The sequence below is a fragment of the Urocitellus parryii genome, chromosome 5 (genome assembly GCF_045843805.1).
Source record: "Urocitellus parryii isolate mUroPar1 chromosome 5, mUroPar1.hap1, whole genome shotgun sequence".
Lineage (NCBI taxonomy): Eukaryota > Metazoa > Chordata > Mammalia > Rodentia > Sciuridae > Urocitellus > Urocitellus parryii.
The window spans coordinates 63,389,694-63,405,402 of NC_135535.1; the positions used below are offsets into that span (position 1 = coordinate 63,389,694).

The following is a 15,709-nucleotide window of genomic DNA, read 5'->3' on the forward strand; positions in this document are numbered from 1 at the left end:
ACATCTGAAGATTGGCCAAGGCGGGTGGTGGAGGGCGGGTCTTTAGGAGCGTAGGAAGGGCGGGGACCCGGATGTGTGTGGTGGTGGCGGCCGAAGAGCTTGTGTGCGGAGCTGAGAGGCCTATGGATGAGGAGGACGCGGCGGCCCCGGTAGGCGGGGATCGGGGCGGGGTGCCGGAGGCCTCGGGTCTCCCTGGAGTCCGAGGCGGGGGTCCTGGGCGGGGGCTCCGGGGCTAGGGGCGGGGCCTTGCGCTCTGGTCACTGGTCTTCCTTTCGCAGTGCACCCTTGCCTGGTGCAAGGCCTGGGGAGACGGGGCGTGGCACACTGGTAGGCAGGGGCCTTGTTACCACCGGGTCCAGTCTGATTAACTAGACCGCTGGGGGTGGAGGCGGGGCCCAGCGAAGCTGTCAGTCGCTATGGGTTTCAAGGACAAGCAGATGCGCAAAGGTCTGGGGCGCTAGCATATATCTGGGGTTGAGACCTGGCGAAGAGCCCGGTATGGAGTCTTAGGCTGCCCCACAGGTGTCTACTGTTCTGGGCCACGTGGTGGGTTGTAGTTACTACAAATGAGCATTGGGATTGAACTCAACCCAGCCTAGGTTTGCCATGCACCTACTGTGTGCAAAGATCTGGTCCGAAGCTTGGGATATGGGAAGAGAAGAGTATCTCACTTTTTTCTCACTTTTGGCTCTCAAGAGAAATTTGTTCATTCATTTGTATGTTAGTACTGCAGGTTGTTGGGTTTTTTAAATATATATTTTTATTAGTTTTTGATGATTTTTTAAAAAAAATTATTTATTTTTTTTTGCATGTGGTGCTGGGAATCAAACCCAGTGCATTACACATACTAGGCAAGTACTCTACCACTGAGCCACACCCCCAGCCCCTGCAGATTGTTTAAATACCAGATCATCCCATTCCTCTTCTTGCTGCTACCATCTTAATGGATGCCATGTCTCATCTGAACTGCTGCAACAGCCTGAAGCCTAAGTGAGCTTTAAGATCATATCATTTTTTTTTTCTTAAAACTCCCCAGAAGTTTCCCATCATACTTGGAATAAAATTCAAACTCTTTACCATGGTCTATAGGGCCTCTACTTGGTTCCTGCCTTCTTATCTTTTTCATTTTCACCTTCCCTACACGCTACCTGCCCTGGCTTTCTCTTTCTTTACCATGCCAGCTCTCTTCCACCCAAGGACCTGTACCTTGGTTCTCCCCCGTGCCTGGAATGCTCTTTCTTGGGCTGTCTTATGCCCAGCTCCTTTTCAACTCAAATGTCACCTCCTCAAAGAGACCTTTCCTCCACCATTCTTTGTCACAGCATCTGTTTTTTCCTCCACTGACTAAAATGGCAACCCTATGAGAGAGCAGGAATCCCGTTCATCTTGTTCATAGTTCTGTTTCTAGCACCTAAGAAGGTGCACAATAGAAGTGCATTAAATGTTGAATGAAAGGATAAGGATGGGGATTATGAGATAAGTCATAATTGGGCAAAGGGCCTCAAGTCTAGTGCCCTCTCCACATTCAGGGTTGAGCAGGATGAGGTGCTTTGCTCAGGGCCTTGCTTCCTCCTCAGTCTCTTATTCCCTCAGCAGGTTTGTTCTAATGAACAAGATGGATGACCTCAACCTGCACTACCGGTTTCTGAATTGGCGTCGGCGGATCCGGGAGATTCGAGAGGTTCGGGCTTTCCGATATCAGGAGAGGTTTAAACATATTCTTGTGGATGGAGACACTTTGAGGTGAGTTTAGGGGAATGGTTCCATATTTTCCTTTCTGTACCAGATCTTAAGAGGCAAAGGGGGGCTTTTTCAGAGGTAGGGGACTGTCTACACAGGGGAATGTGTTGACTTTCTGAGTGGAGCAGTATGTGTTGCTTTACCCTGTATTCCCCTCTGCCTTTCTCACTGAGTCACAGGTCAAATATAGGAGTACCCTGAGTTCTTTGTTGAGAAGACTGTAATGAGTCTTGAGTGTCTGAATCCCCTTCTGCCCATGTGTCAGAAACTGGACTTGGTGAAGGATGGCCCGTTCAAAGGCAGCGGCCCTCCTGTTTGGGGAAGGACGGTTCTGTAATGCATTCTTTTCACCGCCTCTTGTGTTTTTCCAACCCTTTGGTTTGTGTAGGTTTATCTTTTTTCTGTCTTGAACACCTTCTCTCACTCCTTCCTAGCCTCTTTCACAGAGTAGTCACTGATGGGGGAAGGAAGTAGTATTATTTAGCCTTGAGTCAAGAAAACTGAGGACTGGGGACTGAGTAACTGTCTTCCAGTCTGCAAAGGGCTTTGGTACAGAGGCTAGAGACCAGCTGTTCTCCAGATCCACTGAGGACAGAGCAGAGGCAAGGGCCTGAAGCTGCAGCATGAGGGTCTGAGGTTAGACAGGGTTGTGAGACCCCTATTAGGCAACTGAGGGAGGCTCTGCATTTCCCCACTGGAGCTGAAGAAGCCAGGCTTGTGTTGCATTGGACCTTGGCTGTAGTTGGTGGGAGGGGTGAGTGACCTTAAGTATTGTGTTATGATGGGATGCAGATATCCTGAAATGTGGTCTGAAGGATTCTCCTCTGTGCTAGGCCTGGCAGGGTACAGTTGGGATACTGAGGCCTTCTTCCCCATTCCTGGGCCTGGCTGCTAATGGAACTCTTCCCTCATTTCTCCTTTAGTTACCATGGCAACTCTGGTGAAGTTGGCTGCTACGTGGCTTCTCGACCCCTGACCAAGGACAGCAATTATTTCGAGGTGATCAAGCAGTGGGTGGGCAGAGCAGGGGTGAAGTCAGGGGTGAGAGCCTCAAGCTCCAAGGAGTATCTTTATTGGATTAATGATCCTGTCCTTTTCATTTTCTATTAGGCTAGCCTTAGCTGGGAAAAGGATGCAGGATAGTATGGCCCCTGATCTGAGAGATAGGGGCCCTGGAGTTCTACCACCCTGTCCCTTCTGCCCCTCACCCTCACCTAGGCGAACTTTGACCATATCCCAGACTTTGACCCTGTTGCTTTCCTACCCCATACTCAAACCCACTGTCTACTCCTATGTTTTTCCATAGCTCAGAAATAATTGTCTAAGTAATCATGGGAAAATAGGACTCCAGCTTCCCCAGTTCTCTCTGTGCCGGTCCTTTCTCTGATTTCCATATGTCTTTTTTCTCATTAAGCCTTTTGATTATTAACTCCCCTTCCTCCCTACCTGCATCAGTGCAATTCATTGCCCGTCCCTGATAACGGTGCCCTGTTCTCTTCCCTCCAGGTGTCTATTGTGGACAGTGGTGTCCGGGGCACCATTGCTGTGGGGCTGGTTCCTCAGTATTATAGCTTGGACCACCAGCCTGGCTGGCTGCCTGACTCTGTAGCCTACCATGCTGATGATGGCAAGTAAGTGGTCCCTGTAGAACCTAACCCCTTCCCTGTGGATTTAGGAATTGTAGATATGAAGGAGAGTTTTTCCATTCCTTCTCCTGTCTTGGGTGTTTTCATAGAGCTTTTCTGATCAGGATAGAAGTTGGCCTGGTGGCTACCCTTGCAGGTGTGCAAATTTTGGGGAGAGGGTGGAGGTCATGCCAAGATACAGGGGGATGCCATCCGGAGTGGAATATCTGGTAAGGTGGGGGGCAGTTAATCTTATGTCTGAGCCACTCACTTTACAGGCTGTACAATGGTCGAGCCAAGGGCCGCCAGTTTGGGTCAAAGTGCAACTCTGGGGATCGGATTGGCTGTGGCATTGAGCCTGTGTCCTTTGATGTGCAGACTGCCCAGATCTTCTTCACCAAAAATGGCAAGCGGGTGAGTAGGAAATCCTGGGTGGGTTCCAGTGACTTGAAGGTGCCCAAGGGTTTGTGGGAGCAACTGGGATGAGTCCACTGGCTGGAGTTTGCCCCGGGAGACATGTACTTGGTTCCCATCTCCTTCAGTCCAACTTCAGATACACCTGAAATTCCCTGTGTGTTGAAGATATTTTCCCTGCCTGGGCAGCTAGGTGCCCCAGATGATAGGCCTAGAGGGCAAGTCAGTGCAGCAAGTAGAAGATGAGCAGAAAATGTGGGAGCAGAATTGGATGACTTGGGGAAAGACTTTTTTTTTTTTTTTTTTTTTTGTGATACTGGGGCCTTGTGCATGCAAGGCAAGCTCTCTACTAACTGAACTATATCCCCAGCCCTAGGGGAAGATCTTGAGCAAAAAAAAAAAAAAAAAGGGAAGATGTGGCGTGACTGCATAGGCTGGAGGGCCCCTATAGGTTTTTGACTTGTGTGCTCTCGGGGATAACGCATCCTTTCTGTGGTTGATTTTCCTTCTTTCACTTCTCCTTCCCTTTTCTCTCCAGAGAGAGACTAGTAGTGGTGAAGAGTTGGGACAAGAACAAATAGAAAGGAGAGATACTCAGCTTTCTCTCTTTACCCAGCTCCCTCTTCTGCACTGGACAGTTGCTTTCTCAGGCCTTGGTTGAGTGTCCTGCTCTGTTAGCAGCTGTGCCTCTGCACTTTCCCACTGCAGTGCACACATACATGTCCCCAAAGTACTGACAGTAAGTCCAGAGACTTGTCTTTGCCTTCTAGCTCTGTGGATACCTTGCTCTGCCAGGAGAGTACTTAGCAAAATTTTAAACTTTTCTGTACTTCTAGATTGTTTATTTTTTATTTTTTTGCCATACTGGGTATTTAACCCAGGGATACTCTACCATTGAGCTATATCCATAGCCTTTTTTTTTTTTTTTTTTTTTTTTTATGGTTCTGGGGATTGAACTCAGGGGCACTTGACCACTGAGCCACATCCCTAGCCCCTATTTTGTATTTTTTTAATTTAGAGACAGGGTCTCACTGAGTTGCTTAGTGCTTCTCTTTTGCTTAGATTGGCTTTGAACTCGTGACCCTCCTGCCTCAGCCTCCCAAGCTGCTGGGATTATAGGGATGCTCCACCATGCCTGGCCCACAGCCCTTTTTCTTTTTTATTTTGATACCGGGTCTTGCTGAATTGTTGAGGCTGGCCTCAAACTTGTAATCTTCCTGCCTCAGCCTCCAGAGTCACCAGGATTACAGGTATGTGCCACTACACCTGGCTATACCTCTTTTTTTTTAATATTTAATTTTTAGTCATAGGTGGTAATTTAATTTTTATTTGGTGCTGAGGATTGAACCCAGTGCTTCACTAGGGAGGCAAGCTCTCTATCTCTGAGCCACAACCCCAGCCCTGGCTATATCTCTTTTTAAAATCTGTCAGTATGTGTCATAATTATTGGTTGCATCATTTTTTTTTTTTTTTTGGTAACTGGGATTGAACCCAGCTGCACTTAACCACTAAACCATATCCCCAGCCCTTTTTATGTTTTACTTTGAGACAGGGTCTCACTGAGTTGCTTAGGGCCTCACTAAGTTGCTGAAGCTGGCTTTGAATTTGTGATCCTCCTGCCTCAGTCTCCCGAGTTGCTGGGATTACAGGTGTGTACCACCACTCCCAGCTGGTTACATCATCTTTAAAGTGCCCTTGTGAGAATTAGATGAGCTGTGCAAAAGTGAGTTGTTATAGTAAAATTGAAAAGAGAGGCTCTGAATGAGGTTTTTTCCCTTCCTCCACTGCAGGTGGGCTCCACCATCATGCCCATGTCACCAGATGGACTGTTCCCAGCAGTCGGCATGCACTCCCTGGGTGAGGAGGTGCGATTGCACCTCAATGCTGAGCTGGGCCGTGAGGATGACAGCATTATGATGGTGGATAGTTACGAGGATGAATGGGGCCGGCTGCATGATGTCAGAGTCTGCGGGACTGTGAGTAAAGTACAGTGGGAGTGGGGGCAGAGAGGGCTGGGAAGAACCCCTGTGGACACTTGAGCGCATCTGAGTGGCTAAGAATCGGGAGCCTGGACAGTATCTTTTGCAGGGCTTTGGGAAGTGGGCGTTTGGGCAGGATAGCCTGGACCCGTGACATGATTCTTGGAGTCCAAATCCATGTTCTCTTTAGCACTGATTTCTTTTTTTTCCGCTTCTCTTTCATTTGAGGTCTCAGGCTAGTTGTTGACTCTTGGGAAGTGTGGAAGCTGTCTTTGACTGATTTGATTCCTTCAGTGTCTGGTGCCATCTACTGCTCCGCCTGCCTGCCTTTGAAGGGCTGGGGGCTGATTTGGAGGTAGAATGCCTGCATTCCCCTCCTGGCTTGATGCCAGCTCAGCTTTCCATTCAAGATACTGTGGGACAGGTGTGGTCACCAGCCCCACATAAGTGGGGGGAGGTTCTTGGAGATCTTTAGTATCAGTCTCTTTTCTCTTCCCCATCCATTTTATTGAGGATTAGAAGAGACAGGGAGAATTCTTGAGCCTCTGGAACTTGTCGTCTTGTTTTTTCCTCAGACCTACTTTTGTCCCAGTCTGGGTTATAAGCTTTCTTGTGAAACGCATGAACCTTGAGAGAGGGAAGTCCTCTAGTCTGCCTTCAGTGTCTCTTGCTGTGTTGGCAGTGACTGGACACTGAGTCAAGTCTGGCCCTGACCTCTACTGGGCTGCTCAGGCCTCCCACTTCGAATTGTCCCTCTGCTGCCCCTTGCTCCCAGCCTGGCCTTTTTTTCCACCCTCTGGCCTTCTGACCCCTACCCAGGCTGTTTTCAAATCAGCCTTTGATAGGAAAACAGAAGCAGTGGGGGGTGGGAGTGGATTATGAGCAAGTCCTCCCCCTTGTGGAGTTCAGGGTAAGCAGAACTCAGGGAAAATGGCAGAAAGTGTGTACCCCTCTGGCTCTGGGGTCCAGGGGCTACTGTGGCTGTGAATCAAAAAGCCTCAGATGCCTACTTCTTGACTTTCATTGCTTTCTTTTCTTTTCCCCTTCTACCATAATTTTGACAATATCTACATACTTGGGCTTGAGCCAGGGCAGTGTTCCAGCTCTCATCTCTGACCTCTCCTCAAGAGTTTTTTCCTGGCATCCTTTCCCTGCCTGGACCTGTCCCCACTCTGCTCCCAGCTCCTCCCAGGCATCTTTTCTAATTGATGCGGAATCCTGTAGACATTTATAAATAGCCTTCCTTCCTCCCCACCCTCCCCTCAGTGCCCTCAGGCCACTCATTTATGAATTTTTTCTTTCTTAGACATAGGCTATAGAGTTTAGCTCTTCTATCAGACCCTCACCCTAGCTTAGGACAGCTAGCAGGGTGGGACCGCTTACTCTTCGAGCACTTGCTCCCCTAGGGCAGATGTGGGTATGAACTCTTGAGAGATATGTACCTTCTTCTAGTCTTGCCAACTGTCCCATCTTTCATAAGAGGGTTGAGTGGTTTCTTCTCTGATTTGTTTCATTGCCTTGGGCCTCCCAGCTCCCCACCTCATCTCTTTGCTCCCCATCCTGTCCCTTCTTACCACCCACTGTATTTCTTTCTTTCTTGTTAATTTTTTTTTGTAGTTGTAGATGGACAGAATGTCTTTATTTTATTTGTTTATTTTTAAGTGGTGCTAAGGATCGCTTGCCAGGCAAGCGCTTTGCCACTGAGCTACAGCTCCAGCCTCACCCACCGTATTTTTAACCCAGCAATCAGAGCTGTGTCAGCCTGGAGGGACCCAGGGAGACATCATTTGAGCCATTCCATATCGCCTGTTTTCTAAAGATGTCTAGCAGAGTTGTTTCTCCTCTTTGCCCCTCCCTTTTTTTATGTCCCCCTCTACTGGGGAACCTTTCCCTGAATTCCAGGCCCCCCCTGCTGTTGCAGTCTTTTCCTGTCCTGGGCGATGCTCTCAGTAGAGTGCTTTAGAACCATGAGGACTTGGTAGAGCCTTAGATTGGACCTAGTCTAGAATTTCTCCATGGGAGATTGTTCATGATTTACTTGGGACAATTCTTCAGTATGCAAGACATTTAGTATCCTCAGCCCCCAAATAAGATGATAGTAGCTCCTTCCCCTAATCATTGAAATAGCTCAATGAAAAAAATAGTAGCAGATAAAAGTAAAGAGACTTGTTCAGATGTTAGCTAACTAGTAGCAAAAGTAGGCTCAGATATTCTTTGACTCTTATCACTATCTTTTCCACCATCTAAAACTGATGATCCTGACCTATAGTTTGACTTAAGATTTTCCAACTTGGGCTGGGGTTGTGGCTCAGTGGTTGAGCATTTGCCTTGCATGCATGAGGCACTGGGTTCGGTCCTCAGCATCACATACATACATACATACATAAAATAAAGATATTGTGTCCATCTATAACTAAAAAAAAGAAAAAGATTTTCCAACTTTATGATATGAATTGTTACTGCCCCTAAACCTTGCAAAATGAGGTCCTGTGTAAAGAGTGGGAGCTGTGGATACTGCTGGAGGATTAGACTCATTTTTTTTTATGTAAAAGCTATCTGCATTCAGTAGAATCTGTATTTTGAATTTTGATCTTTTCCTAGGCCAGCTATGTATAGTAATGAGACTCTTTTGTACTGTAGCTCCCAGTCACCAACCCTGCTCTTCTGTGGACAGTCATCTGTCTTTCCACTCCCTTCCTCATGAGTTGAATCTGAAGTCCCTAGATTTAAATTCCCTCTCTTCTGGGAATTCTCCTGTCTAGTGTCTTTAGCCAAAGCCCTTCTAAGTAAGTTTATTTGACTGCCTTTGTATTCTTTTACTCCCATCTCTTTTCTCAATTTTGGGGTCTCAGTGATCCTTTTTTCTCCCTTCTCACTGTTTCTTCCCATAAAGTAGAGTCAGTTCAATTCCTGGCCCTTCTTTTCTCTCTCTAACCTTTCATTATAGAAAATTTCAAGCTTATAGAAAAGTTGAAAAAGTAAAGAGAATATCCCATAGACCTACTCTCTGGATTGATTGTTAATATTTAGTAATGTTTGCTCTGAGTCTTTGTATGGGGCAGATGTGGCTCTTTCCTGAGTGGAGTTCTTTCTCTGCTTTCTGTGGCCTCAGTTTTCCCTCATCCAAGTTCAGAGGGCTGTTGAAAAATTGCTGCTGCCCTCCAGCCTTATAGAGTGAGGTCCTATGTGGAGGGTGAGGGGGCTGTGGATTCAGCTGGAGTATTAGACTTAATCTGTCTTTGTTTATTGTTTATATCTCCTCTGACAACTCCTTAGCGACACATCAGGCGGCCTTTGATAACACAGGGAGGTGAAAGAGGCCCCACCCTCTCAGAGGTCCTTCCCAGACCCAACCCAGAAGGAGACCGTGTTGGGGCCTGAGCTGGCTGCTGGGGAGCATGTACTTTATTCCTGTTTCAGCTGCTTCTGGGCCCTCAGGTGTTGAGCCCTCATTGGCTCCTGTCAAGAGGGATTAGGGTCTCTGCTGGCAAAGGAAGGAGGGCAGGTACCGGCCAGGGAGGAGGGGCAAGGGAGGGTGTCGGGTGTAGAGCACCCTGATCTGCAGCCTCCTCGGGGTGGCATCAAGTTCACCAGTGGGGGAAGTCAGGGCAGCTTGAAGGTTCCCAGGAAAGAGTTTCCACTACCTGCACTAAAGATTCAGAGGGACATGCAGAGGGGGAGGATGCTTGGAGTAGAGTGACTGGGGAGTGGTCATTGGTTCTGGTTGGTCATTCTAGTTGGAGATAAGAGTCGAGATGAAAAACCATATCCTTCTTTGTAATTGATAGTTCCAATATAATTCCCATTTCCTGTTGTAGGGGGAGGTAGAATGTCTATTGTTCCCTACCAGAGGTCAGGCTCCATGTAAGCACTTAACATTCAGTTCATTTAGTCTTTTCAGCTGTTTTCGAGATATAAGAATTATTGTCCCTATTTTACTGGTAAAGAAACTGAGGCTTAAAGAGGTGAATATAACTTGCTTAAGGTTATGGCTGCGAAGTAGTAGGAGTTAGCACTTGAACCTGAATCTTTTGGATTCTCTTTCAAACTGAGATATCTGAGGCACAGACTGAAGGACCCACATGAAGATGCTGGCAACTCAAACTCTAGGGCTAACATTGCACCCAGTGTGGGTTCCTAACAGTAGTGGCCCAAGGAGGGGAGGAAGGCACTGTACTCAAGAAAGTAGCCATCAGAGGAGCCGAACTCTCCACTGTGCCTTCTCATTGCTCTGAGAAGACTCCAGAGAGCTTGGGGTGGGGGACAGGTGATTTCTGGTGACTTCTTCACTGAAGAGAGGGTGGTTCCATTCTTAAAGAGGTCATGCTGTTCAAGAGCCCAGTTATCCAGATGTCACCAGTGAACCTGAGCCCTCTGCTATGTCAGCGCAGGTTGTTCTTCTGGCCTTTTAGCTTTGGGAAGCAGCCCCACCCTCGCCTTAGAACTACACCAGCTGCCTTCTGCTGAGGTAGAGGGAATGGTTGGGCGGGTTTTTCCCAAGGATCAGAATCTGGATCGGCCGCCTTTTGGCTGTGGAACTGGAGAACACTCTGTTTCCTACACTCAGGCCAATTGGATGGAGTGGGTCAAGGGCAGCTGTGGGGTCCCCCACCCAGTTCTGCAATGCTGGGTGGAGAGGGTGGGCTGGGGGCTGCTTGGACTGGGTGGAGTGGAAAGGAGTTAATGTGCACCGGCCAAGCCACACCCCTCCCATCTGGCTGGGGAGAGATGCTGAGCAGGAGCCCAGGCCAAAGGAGCATACTGAGGGTGGTAGACAGAAGGCAGAGCAGTTCTGGGCCCGGGATCAGGGTAGCCTCCTGTGCACCTCTGACTTTTCTCCTGATCCTCCCTCACTTCTCAGGGGCATCCAGGGCTGAGCAGTGTAAGCCCCTGTCCTCCCACTATGAAAGGGGATGAACAGGCAGGGCCAGCTTCTCTAGAGATACACACAAACCTCCATGATGGTGCAGGCGAGCATAATTCCTTTCCTGTTCAGGCAGGAATCTTGAGGGGGGTGAGGAGGCCTGTGTCCCAAGGCTTGCCAAGGATAAGTGGAGGAGGTCCCCAGGGAACATGTTTTCTGCAAGCCTGCAGGGGTGGGAGGGTAGAAGAAAGTCTCTGAGTGACAGTTGAGCTAATTAAAAGGGGATTAAGGAATCCCAGGTGATGCTGAGGGTGGGGGAAAGAGGGGATGGGGTTGAGTCATAACCCCTCTATTACCATGGCAACTGATAAATAAATCCTCCCAGATTGGGGGTTGCTGCCCCATCATGCCCAGGCAGGAGGACTGAAGAGCCCTGAGAACCTATCATTCATCTCCCCTCTCCTACCTCTGCACCCTTGCTCTAGCCTGAAAGAGCAGCAAGGGCCTGGAAACGGGAAACCCTGCCCTCTGTCTTCATTTTGACCCTCCCCTCCAGTAAATGAAGGAGTAGAGCTGGTCATTCTGGGTTCCTGGCTCCCCTCAGCATCTCTCTGACCCTGTGATGAGAAGCTCTGTTTAAGGCCAAGTGAACCAAGACCTTGAGAGATTATGTCAGTCACATTCTGGGCAGAACTGGGTTCTCAGCTTGTTCTCTTCCCTCAAATACATGGACTTGTCACCTGGTTTCTGCATGTCCCCTGTCCCTGTGAAGCCCCCTGAGAAAGTTGTCCAGTTTATTTTCTTCCCTTTCCCTGCAGGGAGGGTCAGTGGGCTTAGTCAGAGAAGGAATGCCAGCCTAGAAGCCTCCAGCATACTTTCTGATACTCCATGTTGTTCACCAAGCTGTGTGGGTGGGGGTGTCTGGTTCTAGGAAGGCAGTGGGTTCAGCAAAAGGCTCCTCTTGCTCATGCTGCTGCCTTTGACCCCTGTCCCTGTTCTTCCATGCCTTCCTAGAATTTTAGGCCATGTTGCACCTGTAGCATCCTTTTCCTTTCAGCCAGAGTTTTTTTCAGACACAGGAAACTGGTACCCAGACTGCCCTCTGACCAGGTTTCCAGTGTGATGTCAACCAGTCCCCTAATCACCAACTGCTCTTCCTCCATAGCTGCTGGAGTACTTGGGGAAGGGCAAGAGCATTGTGGATGTAGGACTGGCCCAGGCCCGGCACCCGCTGAGTACCCGCAGCCACTACTTCGAGGTGGAGATTGTGGACCCTGGAGAGAAATGCTACATTGCCTTGGGGCTGGCCCGGAAGGTGGGCACAAATGCTGGACTTTTTTTCTATGAAGCCCCCTCAGCTCTTGGGCTGTTGGGATGAAGTCAGGAAGCTCTTGGGGAAACCAGGAGGGCCTAGGCTGTGTACCACATACCCCAGCCCCAACTCCAGGCCTGGGTGTTGGGAGACTGCAGCCCTGGCCTTGAAAGCTGAGCATCTTCCTCACCACTCCAGTGCCTGAGATGTGAGAGGCTGTGGGGTGGGTGTACAGCTGTCTGGGTTATAACCTGTTACAAAAAATTGTAGTCTCAGTTGTCACTTTCCCTGTTTTTTTTTTTTTTTTCTTTTTTTGTGTGTGTCGGGGGGTGGTACCAGGGATTGAACTCGGGCACTCAACCACTGAACCACATCCCCAGCCCAGTTTTTGTATTTTATTAGAGACAGGGTCTCACTGAGTTACTTAGCGTCTTGCCATTGCTGAGGCTGGTTTTGAACTTGCAATCCTCCTGTCTCAGCCTCCTGAGCTGCTGGGATTACTGGCATGCCACCGTGTCTAGCCTTTCCTGTTCTCTTTTATGTGTGTGGTCCCATGGATTTTTTTTTTTTCCCCTTCTTGGTGCAGGATTATCCCAAGAACAGGCACCCTGGCTGGAGCAGAGGGTCTGTGGCTTATCATGCAGGTAAGTAGAGGGCTGCCCTGGGAATGTGGGATTGTGGGGGAGATAAAGGCAGAGAGACATCCATTTTCGTGGTCACTTATAAATGGTCTCTTTCCTCTTCTCATGCTTCTTATGCTTTCTCCTCATCTATGCTTTTCCTCCAACCCTAAGAGCCAGGGAAGCAGGACAGGGGCGGGCGAGCTGGGCCCACACTGGACATTCCAGGCCTCTGAGTTGGCTCCCTTTGCGCCCTTCCTGCAGATTTGCCGATTCTTCTTTTTCTTTTTTTTGGTATGCTCCATTTCCTTTAGGGCTTTCTTGAGAAGAGAATTGAGCTTTGGTTCCTAGTCTCATCTTTCCACTCCCCTTGCATGCTTACTCCTCACAAAGGGCTGAGCTCCTTTCTTTCTTTCTTTTTTTTTTTTAATAGTTCTCCCTTTAGCTGATGGATAGTCTGTCCCACCTCCCAACACCCCCCCCCTTTTTTTGGTATCACAATTGAAACCAGGAGTGCTTAACCACTGAATTCCAGTTTCTCCTTTTTAATTTTGAGACAGAGTCTTGCTAAGTTACCAGGCTGGCCTGAGCTGCAATCCTCTTGTCTCAGCCTCCCAAGTTGCTGGGATTATAGGCCTGTGCTACTGTGCCAGTTTTGTGTCCCTTTTCTTTCTTTTCTTTTTAATCTTATACCCCTTTCCACATCTTTCTCCCCATCTTTTTTCATTTTGAGGCAGGTATTATTAAGTTGTCTAGGCTGGCCTTGGTGGGGATGGGGGACATGTCAGCGCCTCCTTTAAGTGTGTCCTCTCCCCTCCTCCTACAGATGATGGGAAGATCTTCCATGGCAGTGGTGTGGGGGACCCCTTTGGACCACGCTGTTATAAAGGGGACATTATGGGCTGTGGAATCATGTTTCCCCGGGACTATATTCTGGACAGTGAAGGTGAGTGGTATGGGGAAGAGTCAAGCTGCTCAGGACACAGTGGAGGTACCACAAAGGCTCAGGTTTCTGGTCTCCTAGGGGACAGTGATGACAGTTGTGACACAGTGATCCTGTCCCCGACTGCGCGGGCTGTTCGGAATGTTCGGAATGTCATGTACCTGCACCAGGAAGGGGAAGAAGAAGAGGAGGAAGAGGAAGAGGAAGAAGATGGGGAAGAGATAGAACAGGAGCATGAGGGCAAGAAGGTGGTGGTAAGTAGTGATTTAGGGGTTGTTCTTGGGCCCTGGGGCTGGGCAGGGGTTGGTTACTAGTGGGATTAGGACTATGGTCCAGGACCAGGGTGGGAAAGGGCAAGGTCTGAGAGTGTCCTGAGGTCACTGGGTTTGAAAACAGGGCAATGGTTGTTTTCCAGCCTCAGTATGCCCTCTTGTGGCCATTTCTCATATCACCCTACGTGTCTCCTGGAGCCCATGCCAGGAGTTGGAGGTGATGGACCTCAGGCATGTGTAACTCCAGTTTGCAGAGAAGAGGCCAGAGGTTGAGCACGGTGGCGCATACCTGTGATCCCAGCTACTTAGGAGATTGAGGCAGGAGGATCACAAGTTTGAGGCAAGCCTAGGTGACTTAGTGAGACCCTGTCACTAAATAAAAAAATGAAAAGGGCTAGAGATTTAGCTCAGTTGGTAGAGTACCCCTAGGTTCAATCCCCAGTACCGGAAAAAAAAAAAAAAAAAAAAAGTGAAGAGGCCAGAACTTGCACCATTCTGCAACGCCCACCCCCACCCCCTGCCAGGTTTTCTTCACCCGGAATGGCAAGATCATCGGAAAGAAGGATGCTGTTGTACCTTCTGGAGGCTTTTTCCCCACCATTGGAATGCTGAGCTGTGGGGAGAAAGTCAAAGTTGACCTGCATCCCTTGAGTGGCTAGGGGCTTTCCAGACCTGCGCCGTCTCCCTCTGCGCATCCTTTGCGGGGCCAGGTGCCCAGTTCCTGACTTCCACAGGATTGCTTACCCAGCAGGCCCTGGGGTACAGTCACTTTCCCCTTACCAATCCAGGCCACATCAGACTTCACCTTTCTGACCTGGTGTCACCTTTATCATTAGTTGCTGGGCCTGAGTCCCTGGTTGGACAGGAAGAGGCCCATAGAATGGTGTTGCTGTATCAGTGGGTCCCACTTACTATGGTCAGTGTGTACCTGCAGCCCCCACTCTCTCACTGGTCCCATGAGTGGAATGAGTCCCTGGCTCAACTGCTGTCGGGGCATGACCTTTGCAGAGGGTGGAGTAGAGACAGCCCATCTCCTACTTACCGTGGTATTTCCCCTTGAATTCTTTTTTTGTTCCCTGTCCTCACCGTGAACAGTGAACCAGTTGCTGCTGTCCTCCCCCTGGCTGGCTAGGGGGCCTCTCTTGGGCCACCTCTCCCTTCACTGGCTGCTGCCCCATAGATTCTTCTTGGGTCTCCATTCTTTCCCTTGAAAGATACTCACTTCCAACCTGCTCAGGCACCATCATCCTGCAGAGAATCCGAGTCTCTGGCTCCTGCACCTTGCACACGCAGATGGTACACAGTGTTTAAGGAGGGGCTGTGAGATGATGTGGGAACGGGCTTGCTCCTGCCTCGCTGTCCATCTTCTCTTCACCTGCACCACTGTCCCTAGCTCCTGGACTGAGGCTCCGGGGAACGTCTCATGCTGTGGCAAGTGAGCCTGGAGAGGCAGCTTGGCACCTCACTCCCCTTTGCCTGCCCCCTCCCTGCCTGCCCCAGCTTGCTGCTTGTGCCAGTTGCCTGTTTTGCTTCAGTGTTTGATTCTAGCACTTACATAGACCCTCCTCTTCCCAAGCCCTAGGATCTCCCTCTACCCCCTTGACCCTGAGCCCTTCCCCTAAACTGACTTCTGCTGGGAGGAAGAAGGAGCAGGAGCTGTTGGCCTTGGTTTGCACAGTGGGTAGGGCTGTGGGGAAGTGGGCGTGCTGTTGTGCTGCTGGGCCCTTGGCCCTCTGTCAGGCCCTGCACTATGATGTATGAAATGTATGTACAGATTAGAGATGTTTATACAGCCAATAAAGATGGAGTTTCTGTATTTATCAGTATTGCTGGAACAGGAATTCTTTGCAGTACAGAGGGGACAGGGCCAAGGGGCAGCTGAGGGCAGCTTGTTCCTAGGGGCAGATGTGGACCACTGTTAGGATAGGGAGGGGATCACA

The 15,709-nt window shown here is 49.4% G+C and overlaps 1 protein-coding gene across 2 annotated transcripts; it reads left to right on the forward strand.

The window, feature by feature from the left end:
• Nucleotides 1–72: 72 nt before the first annotated feature.
• Nucleotides 73–15,595, forward strand: Spryd3 (SPRY domain containing 3). Of its 2 annotated transcripts, none has more exons than XM_026398770.2 (11): nt 73–149; nt 1,594–1,743; nt 2,664–2,739; nt 3,247–3,371; nt 3,644–3,779; nt 5,570–5,755; nt 11,788–11,937; nt 12,521–12,578; nt 13,381–13,500; nt 13,579–13,751; nt 14,294–15,595. In XM_026398770.2, exons 1-11 carry the CDS (start codon nt 127–129, stop codon nt 14,426–14,428), a joined length of 1,332 nt encoding a protein of 443 aa, XP_026254555.1. In that variant the 5' UTR covers nt 73–126; the 3' UTR covers nt 14,429–15,595. The 2 variants fall into 2 exon arrangements, with proteins under 2 accessions (XP_026254555.1, XP_026254556.1); XM_026398771.2 differs by having other exon boundaries at nt 1,597–1,743.
• Nucleotides 15,596–15,709: the final 114 nt, after the last annotated feature.

Bases quoted from the DNA above. Each gene is read 5' to 3' on its own strand.
- Spryd3 (XM_026398770.2), top strand. From the start codon at position 127: ATGAGGAGGACGCGGCGGCCCCG. The intron at 3,372-3,643 runs GTAAGTGGTCCC...CTCACTTTACAG, and splicing joins TACCATGCTGATGATGGCAA to GCTGTACAATGGTCGAGCCA. The intron at 13,501-13,578 runs GTGAGTGGTATG...CTGGTCTCCTAG, and splicing joins CTATATTCTGGACAGTGAAG to GGGACAGTGATGACAGTTGT.